At 45.3% G+C, this 23,971-nt stretch overlaps 2 protein-coding genes and 2 non-coding genes across 7 annotated transcripts in view; 3 read left to right on the top strand and 1 right to left on the bottom strand.

Annotated features, from left to right (window-relative positions):
* RCSD1 (RCSD domain containing 1) overlaps positions 1-14,047 on the top strand; it is a 35,272-nt gene extending 21,225 nt beyond the window's left edge. For 2 of the 3 annotated variants that reach the window (XM_062597249.1, XM_062597240.1), the window contains 5 exons: positions 7,210-7,299; positions 8,100-8,171; positions 9,526-9,729; positions 10,246-10,882; positions 11,812-14,047. In XM_062597249.1, coding sequence (XP_062453233.1) covers positions 7,210-7,299; positions 8,100-8,171; positions 9,526-9,729; positions 10,246-10,842 — 963 coding nt within the window. In that variant the 3' untranslated portion in view covers positions 10,843-10,882; positions 11,812-14,047. Of the gene's footprint in view, positions 1-4,555; positions 4,664-7,209; positions 7,300-8,099; positions 8,172-9,525; positions 9,730-10,245; positions 10,883-11,811 lie in introns of all 3 variants that reach the window. The other variant, XM_062597231.1, reaches the window with a different exon arrangement.
* A 1,923-nt stretch (positions 14,048-15,970) lies between these two features.
* Positions 15,971-16,042, top strand: TRNAP-CGG (transfer RNA proline (anticodon CGG)). Its single transcript has one exon. It is a non-coding gene; the product is annotated as a tRNA-Pro (tRNA).
* Positions 16,043-16,478: 436 nt separating this feature from the next.
* On the bottom strand, positions 16,479-16,550 carry TRNAP-AGG (transfer RNA proline (anticodon AGG)). Its single transcript has one exon. It is a non-coding gene; the product is annotated as a tRNA-Pro (tRNA).
* Positions 16,551-21,343: 4,793 nt separating this feature from the next.
* Positions 21,344-23,971, top strand: part of MPZL1 (myelin protein zero like 1) — a 42,178-nt gene continuing 39,550 nt past the window's right edge. For both annotated transcript variants that reach the window (XM_062597205.1, XM_062597196.1), the window contains exon 1: positions 21,344-21,455. In XM_062597205.1, coding sequence (XP_062453189.1) covers positions 21,359-21,455 — 97 coding nt within the window. In that variant the 5' untranslated portion in view covers positions 21,344-21,358. The remainder of the gene's footprint in view (positions 21,456-23,971) is intronic.

Genomic DNA, 23,971 nt, shown 5'->3' with positions numbered 1-23,971 from the left:
AAGCAAGGGAGGGAAGTGAAGATCAGGAAGTGGCCACAAAAACAGGTTCAGATACAGCTGCATAAAAATGAGGGTGGAAAATGAATAGGAACAACACAAACAGTCATGGAATAGTTACTGACTTCACAGCCACTAAATACCCAAGCCTAGCAAAGAGCTGCAAAGGGCTATATTCTCAGATAAAAGGTGGTCCTTGTGGCCAAAATATGCTAACTGCAAAAACAAGCAAGTCAGAGGATTCAGGGGAGAGGAAGGGAGAGCAGTGCAGTACAAATCTCTGTTGTCATTCAGCAGGTATTTAAGTGTTGCTTAAACCAAAACACTTCACTGAATGGCAGCTAATAGACCTCTGCTCTTTTCATCAGCCAAGCCAAAGGAACCAGTCCAAACCCAGATTCTCATCCAATATGTGCTTCCAACCCCCACTGGTACACTTTTAGGCTAGCGCTTCAGGCGGCATATTTAGGACAATGTCAAGAAGATGAACAAAACTGGTAGGATATGAATCCCCTGAGATGGAGTCACGATAGCTTTTAATCACAAAGGTGATGACCAAAACTGCTAGCAGAGGGCTATTGGAGGCAGTTTTGTGCCAGTTACAGCAGGAGATTCAAATTCATTCCCTACCTGGCTTTCCATTTTTTTCCCTGGATTCTCTGTAATTTTGATTTCATAAGAATCTTGTTGTCTCCTGTGGTAATCCCCCCTGTAGGTTAAATCCACAATCTTTAAAAAAAGTTTTTTGTGTGAATACACAAATGTTATTCACACAGAAACTTTTCGGTCTCTGGACGTCATTGCTGTTTGTATTTAACATGCACCTTCTTTGCCCTGGTGCCCCTGATGGCTACACAGGCTCTAGCAGGAGAATCAGCAAATATCCTTCAGCCAGCTTATGACATTGCTGTCCTGAGGGGTCTGCTCAGCCCTCTGCAAGACATTGTTACTCTCACAGCCTTATTAGCCCTAATGTCTTCTGGCACAGGAAATTGCCAATGAAGTTGGGATTGTGCTAGCCACAGCTACCTGTGCTGCTACATCCAGGCATCTCAGCTCAAAATTTTCCCATCTGCCTTGCCAGACACAGCAGGGACCAACTGTGACATTTCTGCAGGGGCCCTAACAGTGTTTCTGCCAGGCAGCCTGTGAGAGAGGCAGGGATATGTATTCATGCCAAAAGCAATGCCACTTTTTAGGCAATTGCTGCAGGATCAGAGACGCGTGGAAAGTATAGCAGAGTCAAGGACTCCAAAGGAAAAGGAAGCACGGGCTTTGGTGGGGAGCTTGAATTGCCATGACTGTACTTGATCAATGAATAAAAGCAGAATTTTCTTCTCCAACACTGTCAATCAAAGGGTCTAAGATCAAAGATCAAAGAGACTACGTTTAGTTTGAAGAGCAGATGAAGAAAAATAGGGTTGAAAAACATTTTCAGATTTCCTCAGTTTTATAAACTTTTTTGCAAGAGGAAAATGAAACAGAGAACTCGTTAGTTGCACTTCCACTTTTGTCGACAGTATCATGCTTGCACAGACAATACAATTTAATTCCGGTTTTGCTGCTCTATCTGACATTTTTAGAAAAAAGTTTAGATACTTTTTTTTAATGGATGAGTGAAAGACCTCAGAGTAGCAGGCACCAGGTTACTGATGGAGTTCTATGTTAGCTTTCTATTTTTAGCCCATCCAGGCTAACTACATTTCTTTTCTGAAAAGCAGAAGAATCTGCAGTGCGCTGCAAAGAGGACAAAATTTGGGTCTGAGTAATCTTAACTTCTTTGCTAAACAAGAGCAGAAGTGCTCTCTTCATCATTCTGAAAAGTGTTGTGGTACGTCACCAAGACTGGAAATCTTATCGGGAGTGGGACACAAAGCATTAACGCCATGGGACAGGAGAGATCCAGCACTCCAGCTCTAGAGTGAGAGGTGCAGATGTGTCTTAGAGGTGGAAGACGCTGAGGGCTGCTACATCTCTGAAGGGAGAGTGAGAAAGGGAGGCTTCCCACCTTCCTTCGAGCAGGAGGGTGACTGCTAGTCCCATCTCAGGAAGAAAAGGGAAAGTACTCTTGTTTTTGCACTTGTTGAGGAAGGGAACTTTCTGCATCTCAGTGCCCCAATATAGTGAACTTTGTTGACTAGAAGGCATGCAGCCTGGCACATCAGCTGAGAAAAAATGAAGCCGTAGAAAGAGCTGGATACAGGATTGCAGTATAATTGCCAGAAAGGATCCAAGAAGCGACTTTTCCTGTTGCAAAACGCATAATGTAATCAGACAGTCTGCAGCTGGCAGTTTCTGGAGGACACAGTCCATGGGCTACTTGTTCTAATCTTAGAATGGCATGTCCATGGCTTCCTGTGTGCCTGCGGCAAGTTGCACACTCATGAGAGCCGTATGGCAAGGCCTTGTCCCAGCAGAACGAAAAATGCATGGAACCTTTCCAGCCTCAGAGCTTTGATCAAATTCACAGAAAGGGAGCTATGTTTCCAGACTGCAGCTCAAAATAAATAATAAATAAATAAATAAATAAATTCCCAAGCCCAAAACAAGAGGTCAGAGGCCAAGAGGAAGTGCTCTGTCTTTTCTGTGTTAAGGCAGACGGGTGTGAAAGAAGCTCTAGACTAAAGGAGGTTATAGGGGAGGCAACCATTCCTCCTCAGACACTGCACACCTGCAGCTCTTCAGCTTGTACCGAGCCCCGAGTTCAGGCGTCACTTCTGTTATGTCCAGATATTCTGGGTTCTGGTATGGCAGAGCCAAGCCTCCCAACTCATCCTCCCTTACTCAGGTTTCTCCTTCGCTCCCTCCTATTTCCAGCCTGCTCTTCCTTCATCACACAGAGCTAGCCTGCAGCAGGGGAACGTCTCCCTCTCCACTCAGCCCAGCTGTCATTTTTCATGTGCAGCAAGTTGCCCTGCAGATCTGTTTACTTCACTGTTTCTTCCCTTTGCCTTATCTGCCGTTCCCCCTGCCTTTAAGTATTGTAATGAAGGCTGAAAAGATGGTGGGAAAGGTACTAGAAGTTCACCAGAAAGAGAGAGTTTGATACAGCTTTCATGGCTGGATGCAAGCAAGCTGATCAAAGAAAGACAGATGTAGTTAGGACCCTGGAACCAGATACCTATGAAGGGCTTGTGGGACTAGGAGAAGGAAGATGGCATTCTTTGGGAGCTACAGCTTCCTGAGGAAGGGAAAGGGTACTCAGAAATTCACCTTAGCCTTATTGTTCTATATCAGCTATTTCAGACTAGAAATTGCTCCAAGCTATACTATGACTTGGGCTGCTTTTTAGTGTAATCTCCTCTATTAACTTCTAATCTAGAAACTAGGTGCCAACAAATCACTCCTTCAACATGATTTCAAGTTTCCATACCTACCTCTTTAGCCCCTGTAGTATGGTGGCCCAAAAGAAATGACCCATATGTTGGCCAGCTTGTTTTGAAGGCCCTTCACCTCCAGCAATGCTAAAGGATGGGTTCTGCTAGCTAGACACCATGTTTCTTCTAGGCAGAGCAGCATGAAAGAAGGACGGGCACTGGTGGAGCCCTTGGAGAAACAGAAATGCTCTCCTCTAGCAACGGCCTTTGGTGAAACTTTCTGGCTGAGAAACAGAAGGGTATGGAGGGAGAGGAATAAGAAATGTGGTGCTGGTCATACGATAATGAAGATGGTATAGGGATCAGAGGTATAAGGTTCCTTTCTGAGGGTTCGTTGTTTTGAGGTCTCAGCCTGTAACAAAACAAGGATCGTTGATTCATTATTCATAGTTCTTCTGGTTTGGTCTTCACTAGTATCAAATAGTAGAGATAAAGAACAAAGGTTTCCTTTCATGAACTTTGATTTTAAGGCTTTCTACTCATATTGCTTGATACACATATAGCAAAGAAAACAAAGCAAATGTGGGGTGACCAGAGCTGTGTGCTGTGGGAAGAGCTGTGCTTCCAGTCTCCAACAATCCTCCTTCTTCTCAACATGTTTTCAACATATTAGAGGGGTAGCTTCTCTCAGGCCTAGTATTTTCCCCCTCCCCAGTATTTCACTGCCAAAAAGGCTGTACAGCATGGCTTATCTCCAAGCAGATGTCAATTTCCTGCAAGGACAGGGAATGGCTTCATGCAGCAAAACCACTGGAAAAGGAAGGGCAGTTGTGACCAGGACAGCAATAAGTGTGAGGATTGAGAAAGTGCATGGGAATGGTTTTTATTGCTCAATTCCACCTACTTGCTGCTAGCAAAAGATGAGGAGCAGACATTTATTGGAAATATTTCATTTGTTTCCAGTGGAAAAAGAATGGCTATATGATCTTCATCTAGTGGTGAAAGACTCTGCATTAATTAATTTTCTGAGATTCCTTTGAGAGCTTCAGATACTTGAAAATGCTGTTAGGTCTTGTGTTCCCAAACCTTTTGTTCTCAAATGAGGAGACTGTTACCAGATATGAGAAACTCTGGTTTGGTCCTTGCTTATTCTGAACTTTGTAACACATACACAGGCTCCTCTCTAGCCTCCTTCCTTTTTTCCAGCTTTTGCTCATAACAACTTATTCCTGATTTGTCAGAACAGGCCAACAGGAACCAATTCAGAGGTAGACAACTCGGCAACACTGTCAGTGGCTCAGCTAGCAGGGAAATTCAAAGAGCAAGCAGCCAGTATCACTGCAAAAGAGGTAAGGAGCTCTGCAGCCACCAGTATGTAAAAGAAATGGTAAATGGGGCAGTCACCCCTGCATCCAGAAGTTAGAGCCTGGGTGATTTAAGCATAAATCCACTTTAATTTTGAATATTCACAAAGGATTTGACTCCTAGTGTGGTGCAAGCTATGACAGTATCTTCCATGCATTGCAGATTTGTGCATATATTTTGGTAGAGCGATGCTTCAGGGGAACTAAATGCTGTAACCGAGACATTGTAAAACCTAGTAGGATACACACATATTCCCTAGTAGTAGCAGACAGCATGTACAATCTGGGACATGTATGTAGGGGTAGAGGGTGAAAATGAATAATAAAATAGCGAATTCCTGAACTATGGAAAAAGCAGGCAAACAACATATTATGCAATTTAGAAGCCACTAAGCATCTTAGTAGCAGGTCACCAGTACCTTGTTCACCAAAGGAGAAGGTTTCCCTCAGATAGCTGTATGGCGCTGAGACAGAAAGCTGTCTCTTTATTTGCTCTAATAACCTCTTTCCAGTGTCAGCATTTCAGATTGTGCCTATCTCTGTCATGCTGAAATTTTATTCTATTGAAAGTCTACCATGCCAAACATTCACCTCACAAGCTGTCTTGCACCAGATAAGCAAAACATTTGAATTCCTCTCTTAGGTAGTAAGGAAAGATAAAGTATTTATGGATGGAGATTGACTTTCTGGGACAGTCTCTGCTTTTATTACACACTTTTTAGTAGCATAAATGCTTAGTGACAGCCCTCATCTGTCAGCTAGTACCCTTTTAAACTGCTTCCTTTTGGTGCTTAGCTGATTTCAGCATTGTCCCTGCTGGGCCTAAGGGAATCCACCCTGTCACCCATCCTATCTTCAGCTTTGGCTTCATGCAGTGTGACCTCTGGCCTGCAGGACTGGAATGCAGCCATTTATCATAGGTTAACACTCTCATAGCCAGGCACCAGGATGTGAATAACCAACCTCTTCTCAAGCATTGTTTTTTCTCTAGTCACCAGTGCACTAATCCATCTGTCCCAGAGTCATTTCCTCTTTTTGAGGTATGGGATTTAATTGTGCTAAGTCCTTCACTCTAAGAAGGCAGCAAGTTCCCAGACCTCTCTTAGTATTATCTGCAGACCTCTGCTGTTCCCAAGCCAAGGCAGCATGGAGAGGCCCCACAATGACAGAAAAGTCAATTTCTCCAAGGACTGAGGAGGACAAAATTTCTTGTCTTTTCTCTTCAAGCCATCTGTCACTTCCTCACCCTCTTGAGTTCCGATTAATGGCTGACTAGATGGTCTTCAAACCTTTCCAGGAAAGGGGAACCTATCAACCAGGAAACCTCTCACACATCACCGAGGCCCAACACAGCATTGCCTGGTTGCAAAATTCAGTAAGACATGATATTATTGGTACCTAGTGTGATGCAAGGGAAAGAGCAAGACTGCCCATGGCTGCTTAGAGATGCAGCATTGCCATGGCTGGGTGCAGCACCACCAGCAGTTAAATGACATCAGATACTGGTCTTCTGAGACAGTCAACTCTACAGAGGCCAAAGATGCCATGATCCAACTTTTCATATCTCTTGCCTGTAAGAAGGTAAAAAAATTATCCAAATATTATCATATGGATACTATCCAATATCCACAGTACTCTTCATATATTTTGTGTGTTAACACACAAAAGGTGTGTTAACAGCTTGGCAGAGGCAATGAGCATGGCATAAAAGTAGAAAGGTTTCATCTTCAAGACCAAACCAATAGGTAAGAAGGAGCAACTCTACAGGAGCTGTGCTATGTAGCTCTTCCTTCCCAGAGAGAACTCTGTATATCTCGGAGCCTGAGGACATTCAAAATGAATGTCCCTGCAGTTAAGTTTCCCTGCAATTAAGTTCTTTCTTCCCTGGCAAATTTCTTTCTTAGTTAAATTAAATATCACAGCTGAGGCCTTGTCTCTGTGAGCTCCTCTTCCTCATCAGAGAATAATCAGTGTGACTGTAGACAATGCAAAAAAAAAAAAAAAAAAAAAAAAAAAAAAAAAAAAAAAAAGGCCAGAATGCCCCTTCTGGCCTCTAAAATAATTCAGATGTAGAATAGCAAGATCATGATTCAGGTAGGAAGCTGAGACTCATTGAAAAGGAATCCTGGTAATAAGACAGGAAACAGAACAATAAGAAGCTATTCCACTGTGAGGGAGTTTCCAGCAGGATGCTTTGGAGATGAAGCTTCTTGGAAGGTTTCTCCACCTTCCACAGCTTAGGAGAGCATGCTTTGACCAGAGCCTTAAGTCTTGTGATTCATGCGGGGGGAAAGGATGAAGACTGTTTTTCTAACACTAGGACTGGGCTAGGGATGCTGTAAGCACACCAGGCATGACAGCCACCTGCTCATATGCTAATATTAAATGCTGCCTTTGGATGTTTTCTTTAGGCGAGCTGGGTCTTGCCATCTAAGCAAGTCACTTACAGAGCATGTTGTTTGGTGCTTGAATTTCACTTCCTTTAAAAATATGATTTCCCCACTGCTGAGCTGGTTGTTTTTTTCTCTTAGGTACCACCACATAAGCCAACTCGGAGGAAACCACCATGCTCCCTTCCACTCTATTCCCACAAGACAGAGACAAGCCATAACGATGAACAAGTAAGTGTTAATTTAATAGAAGGACAAGGTCTCTCTTCTCTGCAGACTATTCTGACTCAGACTTAGAGGCAGTACAGTGATCAGGCTGTGCAATATAAGACATTAGTCATGCAGCAGCAAACCTGATAGCTACAGCCACTTGCTGCCTCCAAGCCAAAGGAACATAGCAAAGGTGTACAGTCTTAGATTCCTTCCTTTTCCTTTGGATCTCAAAGGAGCAACATGCCCCTCTTCAAAGCAACAATCTTCTTTCTCAAGCTGTTTTCAGCCTTTCATAGCTCTACCTTTCCGGTCACTTGGCCTTTCCTGTCCAAATTAATTGGATGCCCATTAGCCCTGTTAGCTAAGTGCTAGCAGAAAGCCCTTTTTCATCACAAAAAGTTCCTAATGTTTACCAACATTAAGGCCTCATATCCTTTGACAGGCAGAATTTTAACATGCCTAGTCCTCAAATAATGTCAGGGAAAACTTTGTCATAGACTAAACACCTTACCAAAGGTCAAATAGCAGCAGAGCCATTACACACCACCAAACTCCGATAATTCAGGCAAAAAGCAATCACCTTTTCTCCCTCAAGAAGGATACATATATGTAGAGCCCTAGGATGGCTAGATCAGATGAGAAGAGCAGGGTTAGAAAAGAAGAGATCAAGCCTTTGTGTTAAGATCCTATATGAGGCTTGATTTACTCCCCTACAAGTATGTTCTCCTTGTAACTTCTAAGTATTCTGCCTTCAGTGTTATTTCCTTTCTCTCATCTGCTTTACTGTGGCCTTTTCCTGTTTCATTTTCTTTTTGCAGAAGCCGTCTCCAAATGCTTGCCCTATGCCCAAGGTCAAGGTGAAAAGCTCCCCCATGATTGAAAAGCTGCAGGTAGGTCCTGGAAGGGCCCACATGGTTGTCCCAGCAAATTAAAACTCATTGGCATTTGTCATGGCTCTCTCTCCTGTGGAGCAACTGCAAAGGAAGGGGAGCTGAGAGTGACAGTTAGGCAAGCAGAGAAGTGGCCTCATCAACAAGGGCCCAGTCCAACAAAAAACAAACAAGAAGGACAGAGCAGGTCTAGTGATGGTAACCAGGGTCAGACATAGCACAGTGATCATCAGGCAAGTCTGAAGGAAGATCTGAGGTCAAGCCAGGAAGCCAGTCTGCAGGTCAGGCTCAGGGTTTGGATCTGCAGGGTACATGGCCAGGAACAGGCATGGAAGCAGTGCAACTCAGGTGGGGATCAATGGCATGAGCCTCAGCTTAAGTGTAGCTCCCAAGAGAAGAGGAGAGAAATCCTGGCTGAGGCTTCTTCTAGCTCTTCCTTCACAATGATCTAAAGCTTTAGACACTTTCATCGTATCAGGGAGCTGGCCTTGAGCAGACAGCTAAAATTATGGTGGTGGTGGGGAAGCAGCTCTCTAGGGCCTAACACTCCCTTACCAGTGCCTAGAAGCTTTGTGTTTTCCTGGCCTTGATTCCTCAAGTTACACACAAACACACCCAGGATCATTTCTGTGTCTCTCAGTGGTGCCTGATTCATGCTGGTGAGGACAGCTTAGCACTTGACAGCCCTTAGACATAGTGCCCTACTAGTGCCAGCTGCCTCTCCTGCCAGCATGTGCCACTACTGAACATAATGCCACCTGAGCGCCCTGACACAACATAAGTCTATTCATAGCAGCGTCCCCATTTAATGCACCCAAGGACATTTGCCTATGGGAGCTTCCTAGTAACAAGCCAGCAGGAGTTGATAAGGAATCACTTTGCCATAGTTAATCACAAACTTGCTTCTTTCCATGATCTTCTCACTCCTCATGACCACATGGATAATTCCAAAGACCTGCAGACCAGGTCTGCAAATGAGAGGTCCGTTTAAGTAGGGGTGGTTTACATCTCCGAGTGATTGCTGCCTGTTTGTTCACGCTCTGTCCTGGCTCAGTTACTGTAGATGATAGTGGCTTGGCTCGGTCACTGGAAAATCCCTAAAGGCCTCGGGATGACAAAAGACCAAGTCCCGAGATCCAGCTGTTGAGGAAGGGCAAACGTCTAGTCATAACTTCTCTGCCCGGGTTTGTTTGTTGACAGTATCACCAGGAGGGACCCGTAACCAGAAGCTATGTGGGTTACGACAGCTGAGAGGTGTGCTATTCCTCGTGGCGAGAGCAAGGGCTCCCCCGTGTGGCTAATAATGTATTACACACCGGTGTCACATGCTGACGATGTGTATTTTCCTTTGCAGGCCAATCTGGCTTTTGCTCCAGCTGCCCTGCTACCGGGAGCATCTCCTAAAAGCCCGGGTGTCAAAGTCATGGTCTCTCCGTTCAGCACCCCTCCCTCCACCCCTAGCAGCCCCGGCATCCAGTCCCAACCTAGTGAACCCAACGAGACACCGGTCAGCTTCGATCAACCCCCAGAAGGCTCTCAGCTGCAATTCTATAACAAGGTAGGTAATGTGCGAGGGTTTCTCCAACACAGTAGGGTAAAGCTTGCTTATCGTTTGGGGATGAGGTAGAACAGGAGGCTTACGTAGCCACAGACTAGAGAGCCCATATAGCCCCACTGCATGGCACTTAAAAGAGGAGCTGTAACGCGTATTTACCATGCTCAGTCGCTGTGCGGACTCCTTCAACCACCATATTCCAAAGCATAATGAATGGGAAAACCTTGGCTTACGGTCTAACTTGGATAGAGAGCCACAGTTTAAACTGCGACAATGATCCAAACTTGGGATCAAACTGAGACAAAGACCAGCTTTACAGTGGGGAAGGAGGAATGTATTAGCGAGTTGCTTATCCTGTAAAGCAGTTCTCTTCTGCCTGCCTCTGGGCAGCAGAGCAGGCAAAGTGAATCAACCAGCATAGCAATCAAGTTTCCTGTGGTATTCTCCTCTGCTGTACTTTCCTACTTTCAAGTATTACTCTCTTTGTGTTCTTCAATGTCTGCTTTTCCTGTATTCAAGGTGCGGACACGAGGATCAATAAAGCGTAGGCCTCCCTCCAGGAGATTCAGAAGATCTCTGTCGGAATATGGAGACGGGGAAGACTTAGAGGTCAACATCTCCTCTCCAGAAAATGGTGCCAGAGAAGATGGGGATGAGGTGTTTGGGCCCAAGGGCAAGGTGGAGGAGGCAGAAACAGGCAGCAAAGCACTAAAAAAGCAGTCAGGGTCTGATGAGAAGCCTCCATCAAGGAGAGGATCCAGTAGGTCAGAAAATGAAGAAAAAGGAGAAAAACAGGCAGAGGAAATGACTCCTTGCAAGAACAATGCAGGAGATACAGAGCAGGAGGTGAGTTGTGCCTCAGGGGAGGAGAATGCTGCCCAACCTCCCTCTGGAGATAAGAAAGAGAAGGTGTTCAAGGGTCCGCAGGGAGAAAGGGAGGAAGGCAGTGCCTGTGAACAGGAAAAAGGTGACAAAGAGAAGGAAGAAACAGAGAAGAAGGAGACCAGTGAGAGCACAGACACACAGGGAACATCAGACGCTGAAGAAACACCATTGGCACCTGAGACACTGCAGGCAGCAGCAGACTTGGAGATCACCAGTGAGTCTTCAACATAACCCACACAGGACCAGGGCACAGAGCAACTGTGATGCACAGGTAAGACAGATCTGCATGATGGTGGCTCCTAAAATACCACAGGTTTTTGCCTACTAATGAAAATGTCAGAGCATGCTAACATTTCTGCTGCTCCCCACTCATGAAGAATATCAAATCTCAGACAGCATTGGCTTGAGGGAAGGGCACATGAAACAACCAAAAAGCCCCCCAAGCTGGTGTTACAGAGAGGGGACTGGCTAGAAGTAGAAACTGCTGATTCTGGCTTCAATAAAATGGAAAACAGAGATACCTTCTGAGACTTGGCAGTCTGCTCAAATGCTTAGTTTTGAAAACATTTGTAACAAAAAGCACTCTTCCCCTGTAAAAACTAGATATACGATCTCTACACACATCCCTACATATATATGTATACATATATATACACATATACATCCTATATATGTGTATATATACATGCACACATGTATACATATTATATATAGAAAAACACTCCTACAAGTATTCCTCCTATCAGGCAGATTGATTTAAAGAAACATTTCGAACCATTTGTTAGCTTTGCCAGCAAAAACTGTTTGCTCACATACCAGTTTCACAGTCAGCCCTAGAACTATGCAGGCATGGGTCTCTACCACTTAAAATAAAAGAGGACTTCCACTGTCTAAGGCTGAGCTTATTCTATTTTAGCTTCTTATTTATTCTCTAACCACTGATACCCAACATAGCTAAAAATGCTTGAGATCCCATTCCACATCAACTGCCTGTCCCCTCTTCAAACGCCTACTTGGTTTGGCAAGGAGGAACTGAAGGAAGCAGTCTGGTGGTCAGGCTATATAGCTCACCTTTCCCTCCTAGCATGGCAACTACTAAAGTACTCCTGAGTACAATATCTGTCACAGACTCCCCATCTTTGTATTTACTTAAACCTGTTATTATTTTTCATAATTTCTTTACTTTTCCTTTCTCAAAAGGACATACCCAGTCAGGACAGAGGAGACAACGCACGAACAGGAGCCATCTAACCCAATCAACATGGAAGCTACTGGAAAACTGTCTGTGGCAGGAGAGGAGCAGAATATGAATATCCTCGGAGGTTCAGAAGCATCCCAGAGCTGAGTAACCAGTCGCTGGCCCTCTGCTCTCACACCATCATCTGCTGTTACAGTCAGAGTGAGAGACTGGCTTATAATCACTTCAGAGTTCAAAATGTAGTTACTGGCTGACTTTTCTTAGGGGATATTCCGGAAATGAGAGACCTGATAAATGGTGTCCTGGCTGGGCCCAACTGCCACCATCACTTCTGGGCCCCCTGTTCCTCACTCCTGCTGAGCTCCAAAATGTCATTTTCTTCTCCCCTGCACTGGTCTTAGATGAAGTTCATCAGTGTAGGACCCATATATATGTATATATATACACATACACACACACACACTTATATACACACACACTTATATACACACACACACATATATGTTTGTGTGTTGTATGTATGTATGTTTGTATGTATAGTGCCTTTTCAGTAGCTTCTTTAGAAAAATTTTGTTTTTTCAAATTTAATTAAACAACATTTTAACAACAGGAAAAAAAGCATGTTTTCTCTACAAATGCTGTATGGCATACAATGTGAATCCTAAATATGGAGAAAACTCTTTAAAAACTGATTATAAAGCATAAAATCCATTTGGAGTGGGGGTTGAGCAGGATGATCTGTGTATGAAACACCCAGCCGTTGTAGTCAATTTTTCTGTGTGCTTCAACTTTGGGGTGTTTTAGTACTGGTGGAAAGTAACAACCAACAGATTTGATCCAGAGAAAATATATGCTGTATCGGTCAATAGGGCAAGTTTTCTTTACCTAGCCCTGTGCTCTAGTCCTGATTTAGAAGGGCCACTTGTCCATCAGTCCTTCTCATTTCCAGACCCTATCCAATTTTTTTTATTCTCTTTTGAAACTTCCTGCATGGGGCCAGTTAGTGCTATTTGTGATAGAAGGCATTCTGGCTTACTCATTAATTTTATGCAAGTCAATGAAGAGGTCTTAGATGGCCAAGTTTCAAGCCATATGGCCTGACTGAATATGATTTGGCAAAGTACAGTTAGCAAGTCCCTCCAAGTACTTAGGATTGGCATTGTATGTGATTTGCCCCCTCTCTTGGAACAGTAGTTCATTCATGGGACTAGCAGTGGTTGAGCCAAAAATCTTTTACATCTAGAGAGTATTTGCTGCTCATAAGAAGTAAGTTATGTAGGGGAAAATAAACAATAGACAACAGACTCTGTTACCTGACCACTTTTCTGACAGCAGTGTTTGAGGCTGTATCTGTAATACTGAATAAAAAGTAGCACTAGCTCAAGGCTAAGGGGCCACACTGCTTAGGTGTAGCCCTCTCTACATAATATATATTGCCTTGGAGACAGCTAACCAGAATTGTGAAAAACTAAACCAAGGAGTCAACTAACAGTTAAGTGGTGTGGACGGTTAAGGGCCAATGCTTACACCTTCTGCCAGCCACCTATTATTTAGCAGTATAGATGTAGCTACAGAGACCAAAGACAGAACTTGACAACTCCTCATTATCTTTCACAAAATCCCTCCTAGCAAACATTAAGCTAAGCAGTGTAGGAAGCCTGTGTTGTCCCTGTCCTGTGGACAGGCATGGGCACCTTTCACACCATAGCTCACATCCATCCTTGACTGGGCTCTGAAATATAGCCTGTCTGTATCTGAAATACAGCAGTATTACAAAGCATCACCCATGGTTTTGAGGGATGTCCCTTTTCTGTTCACCAGCACTAAAATCACAAGGAAACAAATGGTTCTATGCCCTGCCTTTCTTCTTTCCAGGTGAGAGCACTAAGGTATCATTTGTTGAGAGCCAGCAGTGTTGCCCGTTATCTATAGAACAGCCTTGTTGGTAAACATGACCCCCACATCCTTTTGAGCCATGTTGTGGAGTATTGTTGCCTTCAAATCTATTTTAGTATGTTTGTTAAAGCTTGTATTCCAGGGCAGGCTGCAATTATTTACTGTGACTTGTTTCTTCTCTCAGCAGAGTATCTCATCTGGATGTGAGTGATTGTGCCTTACTGTATATATAGATATTTGTGTGCGCCTGTTTAGAGAATGTGTATGTGTGTCCCAAGCAAGGGAGTGGAAATCTGAGGGAGAAACAGAAAATGTAAATGGTGGAATAAAAACAAAACAAAAAAAAACCCCAAAATCTCTTGTGTTTCCTCCTGGAGAGATGAAGGAGCCTGAAGGGGATGGAGAAAACTGACAAAATGAGTGAGGGATTTCCACTGCTATTGGAAGAGTGTAACATTTTATTTTAATTTAATTTGGAGGGTTAATTAATTTATTTATTTATTACTTCTGGGGAACAGTAATAACCAATGTGCTTAATCCCTGAAAGAGGGTGTTCCTTAAGGCAAGCACTAACACCGCGGATTGCCATGCTCCCTGCCCCAGCTCTGCAGATACCTAAGCACAGAAGAGAGTGAAACTCTGTCCAGTCTAACACCATTTCTCCAAGACCATTTGTTGTTTGGGGGAAGAACAAGGCAACACACAGTGATCCTTCCTGTGAGATTTCCCAGCTTCTGGCAATCAACCAGGTGGAGACTTTCTGAGCCAGAAGTTACATCACTGTCTTTGTCTTTAATAGCTTTACAAGTTGTTGGAAAAAAAAGACACCTGTTGCTCAGCTGAAGGCATCCACGATCTGCAGGTGACCTCAGCTCAGGCTGCATACAAACCTCACCCTTTCTGCAGGGCAAATGAGAGGAATTTGAGGGGAAAAAAAAAAGCTCTTTGGCCATCATTAGCATTGTGACACTGCAAAAGCAGAGGGTGCATATAGGCATGCGTCTCTGTCCCATCCATACTATCAGAAAATGTAGGCTCAGGCTCGTAAATGGTAGTGTGGTCTTGTGTCCACAAGGTGTGTGAGATCAAAAAGTTTTGACTGCAATGTAAATTACAGCTTGGCTTGACATATAGATTGGAGGCACTCAGATCCACAGGTGCCCCTCAGATCCCTTAGGCAGGTAAAGGTTAGATACTGGTTAAGCTGGAAAACATCCCGAGCAAGTCAATTCTAGTATAATTTTTATAATAGCTTTGATGTGGATGGTGCCTAAAAGATCAAAACAAAACAAAACAAACAAAAAAACAAAGTGGCAGTGCAAACCTTGGCCAGAAGACCATTACACTGAGTGGAAAGAAGGAAATTAGAGAAATAAAAATAAACAAAGAAGTGGGGGGAGGAACGCAGCAGAAGAGCAAAGTGACTGTTGCAGTTGTGTTTGGCTGAGATCTTGTTATTTTTATGGTTATTTTTTGTTTGGACTTTGTTTACATGGTAGTGGGAGCCAGAGGAAAGAGTTCTACGGGTAAGGACTGAAAGCAGCTACGGATGGCAGGAATAAGGTATTCTGAAAGATCTAGGAGCTGCAGGAGGCCATGCACAACTGTGGAAACACGAGCGTGAGGCGTTAGCACACAGGAGACAAGCCACCCTCCAGCCCTCAGAGCGACCCACACCCACCTCCGACGCGAGGCCGCGCCGCCCGCCCTCACACCTGCGGCCGCCACGCCCCTAACGGCCCCGCGCCGCGGCGGGCTGGGTTAAACCAAAGCCGCTGCGAGAAGGGGGCAGCAGCTTCCCTTTCCCCCTTCCGCTCCGCCGCGAGTGAGCTCGCCCGGCTGGAGTCCCGCCGGCCGCGCCTGCCCAGCCAGCCGGAGTAGAGCGAGCGTGAGCCGGGGGGGAAGGGAGGGTGGTTCCGCTCTTCCCCTCCCCCCCGGAAGCGTGCCGGAGTGGTATCGCCTAGGGGAGGCCTGAGGTGGGGGCTCCTGCTCCCTCCCAGGAGGGATAGGAATCGGCTCTGCCGGGCGGAGCCCTAGGGTTGGATGTAGGCGATGCCACCAGATAGTCTGGCGGCGGCGGGGAATCACAGCCCTCTCCCAGTTAGGGAGAGGAATGGTATCTTCCGAGGGGGTGGGCTGAACCATTAGGGTACGTAGCGGGGGGAGGGCAGAGCGGCGGAGGCGCTCGCGAAAAGTGGCTCGGGCCAGGCGGGAGGAGGCGGGCGCAGAGTGAAGTGCGGAGCTGGGGAGGAGGCAGTAGAGAGCGGCTCGTTGGTCTAGGGGTATGATTCTCGCTTCGGGTGCGAGAGGTCCCGGGTTCAAATCCCGGACGAGCCCGCCGCGAGAGGGGGGCGATGGGCCCCCTTCAATTTTGCCGCGTCCGCGGGCGTTTTTATTGCCGCGAAGCCGCGGCGGTGTTGGTGCCGGGGAGGACAAAAGGGGCCGTAGCCCGCTTGTCGGCACGGTGGTGGTCTGCGGAGGAAAGGCCGCCGTGTGGGCTCTGGGGGCTGGGGAAGAGCCCCTGCTCGCGCCGTCGCGCCGGCGTTTTGCCCACGGGAGTCGCTGGGAGGGAGAAAGGGGCAGTGAAATGCAGCATGTCTGTCCTTGTTAATACTTAATGCCTCTTTGTTTTCTGTGGTCATTACAGCTTTCTGTGCTGTAAGCACGGAGAATAATAGTAGTTCGGCTTATTCGCGCTTTGTAGAAACGCGGGGCGGCGGGGGAAGAAAGGGAAAAAGAGAAAAGTGGGAGGGGGGAAGAAAATTACAAAACAGGGCTCGTCCGGGATTTGAACCCGGGACCTCTCGCACCCTAAGCGAGAATCATACCCCTAGACCAACGAGCCACCGTGAAAGACGTGTCCTCGCCGTTGCAGAGGAAGCTTAGGCTGCGCCACCCCCCACCCCCCCCCCCCCCCCCCCCCCCCCCGGCCCACAACAACCCGGCCTCGCACGGCGGCCGTTAGCGGCCGGCTCCAACCGTCCGCGGCGCCTTCTCGCGCCCGCGGCTCGCCCCTTCGCTCGGCGGAGACGGGGCCTGCGCCGCAGTACACCATCCTTGGTAGCAGAAATAGCTCTTAAACGCACACGGAGAGCTACCAAGGATATTTTTGCCAGGCCTGAACTTTTTTTTTTTTAAATGTTTTTTTTTTCTCCTTACAGTCATGCTTAGAATTCATCATAGAAGTGAAAGAGAAGCTGCTTGAAAACAACATTATGGAAATGCCAAGTAGTAAATAGGCACCGTGCTTTGCAGTAGCCAAGGATTTGTTAACTCAGTTCCGGCCTGTAGCCTGATTCTTTGCCTCAGTCTGGAGCAATGGAGGCAGGAGCTGCACCCACTCTGCTTGGGAAGGCTTCACCCTTGTGGCTTCCCTCCCCTTGTCTCCCCGTGGCTGTGACAGGGTAAGTGTGACAGCAGTCTGGCTAACTGCCCCACCTGCTCAGCAGTCTCACTGCTGTGGTGGGTGGCCCATGCAGGAGTGATCAGGGATTACATGTTACTGTCTTCCATGGCAGTCTTTTGAGATAGCTCAAATATATCTCAACTCCACAACCTAGAATCATAGATTCAGTAAGGTTGGAAGGGACCTATGGAGTCCAACCCCCCTGCTCAGCAGGGTCACCTACAGCATGGTAGACAGGGTTGCATTCAGGCGGGCCTTGAATATCTCCAGAGGAGACTTCACCACCTCTCCGGGCAACCTGTTCCAGTGCTCTGTCACTCTCGAAGTCACAACCTCCCCTGCTTTTTGCAATCAGTGCTCCAGGTTATTCATGACGTACATGCAGCGTTGCTGCACCGTTACTGCGCATGTTGTTGCTCCTGAGCTTTCTTCCATTCACTGTTGCTAACTTATCTAAACCTGTGCATAAAATCTGCTAACAATATTATCCATATATAATCCAATTATCCAAATAATATAACATTAACCTTAGCAGTCAAACCACAAACTCCAATCAAAAGAAGAAAAAAAGATCATTGTTCAATTCCATAATTTAAAACTGTACCACACCTAAGCAGTAGTTACATTATTTTCCTGCTTGTGTCATTCTTATGCAGACTTACTTAAGTATCAGTCGTCTTAAAACAGACACTGATGTTGGTTAGGCTACAGTTCAGTTCTACCTTTGGCTATCATCTCTGTATTGTAACAGTCTGGGAAATAAGTTTGTTTCTGTTCCACGAAGCTGGTGAGAGGGTAGAAGGGAGAGACAGGAAAAATAATTACTTTCATTTTATGGGTTTTTATGGATCAAGGTTATCAAGAATATTTATGGCTCAAGTTGTTCCTTAGCATCAGTTCAGCACAGGAATGCCTAATCATTAGCATCTTGTTTTCATTGTAAGCTTTCCTCAGAATACTTCTTCTTGAACACTGACTGATCTCAGCCATTCTTCCTAAGCTAATTACAGAAGACAAATACTTACAGAACAAGTACGATATGTAATTACTATGCTGCCAGCTCTGGGTTTTGAAAGAACTACTGCATTTCTATTTAACCAGAGTAAACGTAAATGTAACATTAGCTGCTAGTCACAATTTTTTCACAACCTGAAGAAGAAAAATTAGTCTTGCAAGAGAGACAATACTTTATTTTGCTCTTTCTCACTCATTTTGCTCTTCTCTTATTGTTTCAAAATGAAAAATGAGCACATTAGGTTTTGTTTTGTTTTTCCAAGAATGTATATCTGGACGCAGCTGTCCAAAAACACCTACCATACAATTCCTTAAGGAGTGTTCACTTTGTAACGATGTCTCAGAACATTTCATTTTAAATTCATATAATTCTGGACCTGAAAATTAAAGCAAGAGCCTTTTCAGCTTTAAAACAAAACAAGCTTTTCTCTCATCTTCTCCTCAAAAAAATGAGGTAAAGGGATGCAATTTAAAATAGAAAACAATCAAAACCAATCTGGGTATATTTACCTCAGCTCTTAAAAGATGTTACTCTGTTACCATTTTTGACATCACAGTGCTACTTGCTTTCTGGTAGGCTAGTAGAGAGCCCCCCGAAAAAGCAGGGTAATGAAGAAAGAAGGTCTGAATTTCTATCATAAGTAGCAACCATGGAAAAAAATGATGTAACCTCTTCCCCAATTACACTTTTTTTTTTTAATTTTTCCTTTTCTGACTAAGCAGAAGCAAAAAGGACACAAAAGCATTTTTTTTCTTGTGGAACTGAATGCTGATTTTGCAGCCTGTGTAAGAAAGTTTGGAAACCAATTAGGCAACTTCATAGCAACCTGCAGGGAGGCTGCTGTGGTCTGTGTCACCCTTCAGTCTGAGCAGTCCTGCTCTGTCACTGTTCCTTGCCTGACCTGAAAGGGAACAGATTCATCTGGAAGAAAAGGAACTCCTCACCACTTCACACTCACACAGAAGAGATGGGTTTACCTGTGGCTAAATGAGCTGAATTACAGAGAAATCTGGTAAGTATCAATATTATCTCTAGATAGAGGGTGGAACTGCAACAGCTAGGGGGAAAGAGGCCCTCAGGGCAAATTAAGAACTGTATTCCAGAGCTTTCCTTCCTGTTCTGAAAATAGCAGAAGATCCTAATTCAACCATTACTATCTAAAAAGAAACTGATCTACAATAAGTATGTCCCAGCTATTGTGTGTGTTGCACAGTGGTATTCTTACTCTGATGAATTAGCCATCTGCAGGGCTGTACCTGTGACAACCTTATCTCAGCCCTATCAGGGAAGGGAGAAAATGTAGAATTCCTCTGACAAAGGGACACATGTGACTGGATCAGGGTTATTAGCATATAAAAAGAGAAGGCATGAGTAGTACTGAAGGCTCTTAGTGAACTTTGGTACTGATGTTCTCTTTTCCATAGTTGAGTACTTTGGTCTCCTGATTCTAGGGGAATGGCTAAAGTTTCCACATAAGAGAAGAGCTCTAAGGGAGTATTGAAGTAAAAGAGTTTGAGATGAAAGGCTTATTACTGCATATCAATTTCTGCTCCACTTGGAGAGTACAGATCTTGATAGATTGGCTAAAGCCTAATCTACAAGGGAAGTCAGAGGTACTAAATGAGCTGGCAGCCAAACAAGGAAGAATTACCTATGATACAAAGAATTGCCTTTGTTGACCTTTATTCTCAAATGCTCTCCTGGATTTCTGGTAGTCTGGGTTTCTAGCAAATATGTTCAGGACTTAGCTGATGGGCATATTCCAGAGTTTCCTCTGAGGGCATAAATAATGAATGCTTAAGCCATTTCATTTTAAATCCCACAAGAGTTGTGAATGTGGTGTCTTGCATGAGAGTAGGAAAATAATCTAGCAGTGTTTCTCAGTTTGAGGTCTGTGATCCTTGGGATTTGCTTCATCATGGCCCACATGCCCCCAGTAGTAGTCTTGTGACATGACTGCTTAGCACATGCTAGCATAGCTGTATTTGTTACGTGTGGTCAGAGAACAGCGGAAAAATACTAGTAATGCTTGCGTGTGAGAGGACTAGTTACAATGGTGCACAGGGCTGGAGCTAACTGCGTATATTTTAGGTCTATGAAGTCTCATGCAGTGAGCAATAGTCTTGTGATATGACTAAGCTTGTGCAGCTTCATTAAAATACATAGCTAAGTAAAGAAAAGAAACATACACAAAGAGGTTCCCAAAACAGAGGAAGTAAAACCACCAGATAAGGAAAGAACTGTAAAAGCGTGGTCTCAGGTCTATTGGAGGGAAATTCCAATCAGCTCTTTCCAGGCAAAAGGCAACCCTAGTTATACTATCAGCATAGCAGGAAAGGAATTTGTACTCATGGGAAACACCGAACAGGCTCTCCGAGTCAACAGGGAAGAACAAAAGCAATCTAAGTGGAGGCTGGGGGAACCTGCTGTCTTCTCTGCTCACAGACTCTGCAGCAGTGCTCTCCTGCTTCCTTGGGTGGCTTGGAAGAAACCCTGGTTGGGTGTTTGTTAGCAGATACCGTAACCTGTATACAGGGGAACTTGCAAATGACTGCAGAGACTGGGGGCACCAAAACAGTGTGGCAGTGTACTCTTAGTACAGTTTGTCTGGAAAACGAGGCCTGCTAATGCATTACAAGCGACTTAAGTAGCATACGCTATCTGAGGAGTGACTACCTGCTGTGATCAAGCTAAACTGTTTCAGGCCTCTTATGTCATGAAAGTTAGGAAAGTGCTATTTTTTCTAATAACTGACACAAATCTAATTTAGATTTTGTCTAAGAAATAAACTCTGTTTGCATGGCTATCATTCTTAAGGCAGATGATCATTAGTGCGTCTCTACAGATGCCCAGTTAAGCTTTTAAATAGAAGGTTAATTTTTGAGTAGCATTAAAAGACCTCACGGTGCCGCCGCCGCCCCAGGCGCGGGAGCGTGCGCTGCTCCCGCCCCGCCCGCGGATAAATCAGTGTCTGTCACGTGTGCGGCTGGAGGGGCGGGGTGAGCCACCCCCTTCTCGGATAGGGCGCCCAGCCTTGACGGCCCCGCGCCGCGGCCAATCGCCGGGGAGGAACGGGCCTGGGGCCGGCGCGGGGCGAACGGGGCGCAGGAGGTGTGTGCGAGTGACGGCGGCGTGGCCCTATCTGCGCGAGGGACGGCGGCCGCGAGGCGCGAGGGGGCGGGCCCGCGGCCGGGGGCGGACAATGGGGGCGCGGGGAGGTGGCGGTAGGAAAATGGCAGCGGCCGGAGGCAGCGCGGGGCGTTCGGCGGCCGCCGCTGCGGCGCGGCTCCCGCTCTCGGCGTGGCTGCTGGCCGCGGCGTTGAGCGCCGGTGAGTGAGGGATGAGCGGTGGGGAGCGGGGATCCGCCGGCGGCGGCCCGCGGGCTGCCCGAACGCGGCGGGGCGGCGGCGGGGACGGGGCGGCTCCGGGCCTGCGCTCCTCGCCCCTCCGCGGGGCAGGGCCCGGCCGCGGGGCTTTGCAGGCCGCGCCTCGCGGGGTGGTCGGGCAGCGCAGGGTGCCGCGGCCAAGCGTCCGTCCCTCTTGGTTAGGAAGCCCCCGTAGAGAAAGGTAGGAGATGGCCCCGGAGGTAACGCGTCCCTCTCGTAAACTGGGTAGAGCCGTCTCATCTCTAAATGCCTTTCCTGCTTGCCGTCGCTGGATCGCTGAAACGAAAAGCGGTTTCGAGAATCGGGTGCAATTTTGCTTTTCTCAGGCCATCCAAGGAGGTAGCTCAGTTAAAAATCAACCTCCCTTGTTTTACTTGGTGGATCTTCAGCTAGTGCAATGTACATCTTCTTTGTGGCTGGAGAAGTCTGCTTATTCTCTTTTCAGATCAAAAGCTAAATGTCTAACGTGTATTCGAGAACGTGATGTGCTTTAGGTGTATTATGTTTTATGTATTTGTTAAAGAGAATAGGAAGTTCGGTCCTTGTGCCAAAGTGTGAGGGAAGATGCACGTCAAGTACACAATAAGCTGTAATTGAAATTTGCTGTAGAGCAGAGCTGTGCTGAGCATGCTGCTCTTTTGGAGGTGCAGATTTTGCCAAGACTTGGTGTGCAACATATACTGGGTGTGATGTCCCCGTCATCTCAGTAGAGTTTGAGAGTTTGTTTCTTTCTCAAGTGGTTGTTGGTTATGAAGTCCTGGGATGCTGACCTGCTTTGTCAGGGAAAGACAAAGCAACATGGGAGGTGACCTGCTAATAGGGAAGCTGGAGTTATGGTAAATGACTTTTTTAAACAAACAAACAAACAAACAAAAAAAAAGAAAACAAGCACCTTTAATTTTGTCAATAATTACATCAGCTAGAATTAAGTGATAAAGACCTCTATAAATGGAGATTAAGTATATGACTGTGGTAGAAAGGGCAAGGGTAACCCTTAACCTATGATGTTCTTGTAAGACAAATGTGTTTATTTCACTTCAGAGTGAGAGATCAAATACAGAAATATCATTCTGCTTTCCCAAGTTATCTACGTGCATACAGATATGAGATAGAGACCATCAGTTTGTATATCACCTAAAGATATTTTTGATTGGCAGTACTTGTCCATTGAGTGAGATTTTGCAGAGGTAAATCATTAAGAATCGTAAGGAGGTATCAAGCTTCCCTAATTTCATATGATGTGTGGAAACTTTTGAAAAGCTGCAATTCCAGTTGAGAAGGGGGTTAATAAGGGATTGTGCAGAGTGTGTAAGAAACCTACTTCTTCTTTCTGAAGAATTGTATTCAATTCTGAAAAACTGTATCCAAACAACAAAAGTATTGTTCTTTGGATTTGTTTAATCTAAAAATGCTGCATTTTGCAGTAAACGTAAGTATGAATTACTAATGCTTCCTGTATACCTGCAGAGGAAACTTAATATTTAGATCAAAATAAGGTGATATGGTACACATGCATAGCTTACAGTGAAACTAAGTTATTCAAAAAAAAAAAAAAAGTATGAAGTATGAACAGAGAAAGAAGGTGCATATTTTCCCTCACTACAGCAAAGGGTACAACTACAATAGCGCTATAGGTGGTTTGGAATAATAGGCCATCCTAAAATATGAGGTATGTAACCAAATACAATATCTTAAAAATAAGTGTATCTACAAGATAGTCTTTTAGAGGAGACTACAATTTAAAGGAGTAGATAGATGGATGTTAAAAACTGTAGTTTGCCTACATTGGACTGTATTTCTGTCCCTAGCACCACATGGTTCTTCTCTATATTTGCACTGCACATCCTTAATCCTCCATTCTACTTTTAAAAGGGCACTCTTTTTTATTCTTTGTGCAGAGTTGGCACAAGGGTTACATCTTTTTGTGGGAGTAAGAAGTCAGTATGCAGACTCTTAACCCTTTTTGCATATGCAAGGTAGACTAGTGGTTTGTAGGGGAAAGATAACCGTCACTAGAATTTAAGGTTGTAAGGAGCCCTGTGTGATACTTTGCTTTTCTGCTTCTGTGTGTCTTTTCAGATCGTGTAGTTTCCAGAGTCCCTCTTTCTGTGTTCCTTTCCTCATGCGGCCTTCTCATCCTAATGAGATGTTCAGGAATTGAAAGCTGCCAAGCAAGTGAAGGGGCAGAAGTAGCAGCCTCAGAGAACTGTTGCCTTTTGGTTGCTCAGGTGTGCTGGGTAACATGCTGCACAGCTTAGAGATGTGGTTTGTGGCTCTTCTTCTGGCCTTCCATTCACTTGGTAGCATGCCCATCTGCTTTGGCCAGTATCCTGCAGTGAGACAGGAAAATTACTTAATGGGCTTTGTTGTGCAGGGCTGATTTAACATTGCAGTCTGTTTTGCCAAAGTAGGAGGGTGACTACTGCTTCATAACTTGAGTAAAGATAACAAATTTTAAG

The sequence above is a fragment of the Rhea pennata genome, chromosome 1, assembly GCF_028389875.1.
Source record: "Rhea pennata isolate bPtePen1 chromosome 1, bPtePen1.pri, whole genome shotgun sequence".
NCBI lineage: Eukaryota > Metazoa > Chordata > Aves > Rheiformes > Rheidae > Rhea > Rhea pennata.
The sequence above is the reverse complement of the archived record's forward strand: the minus strand, read 5'-3'. Positions and strand labels throughout refer to the sequence as shown.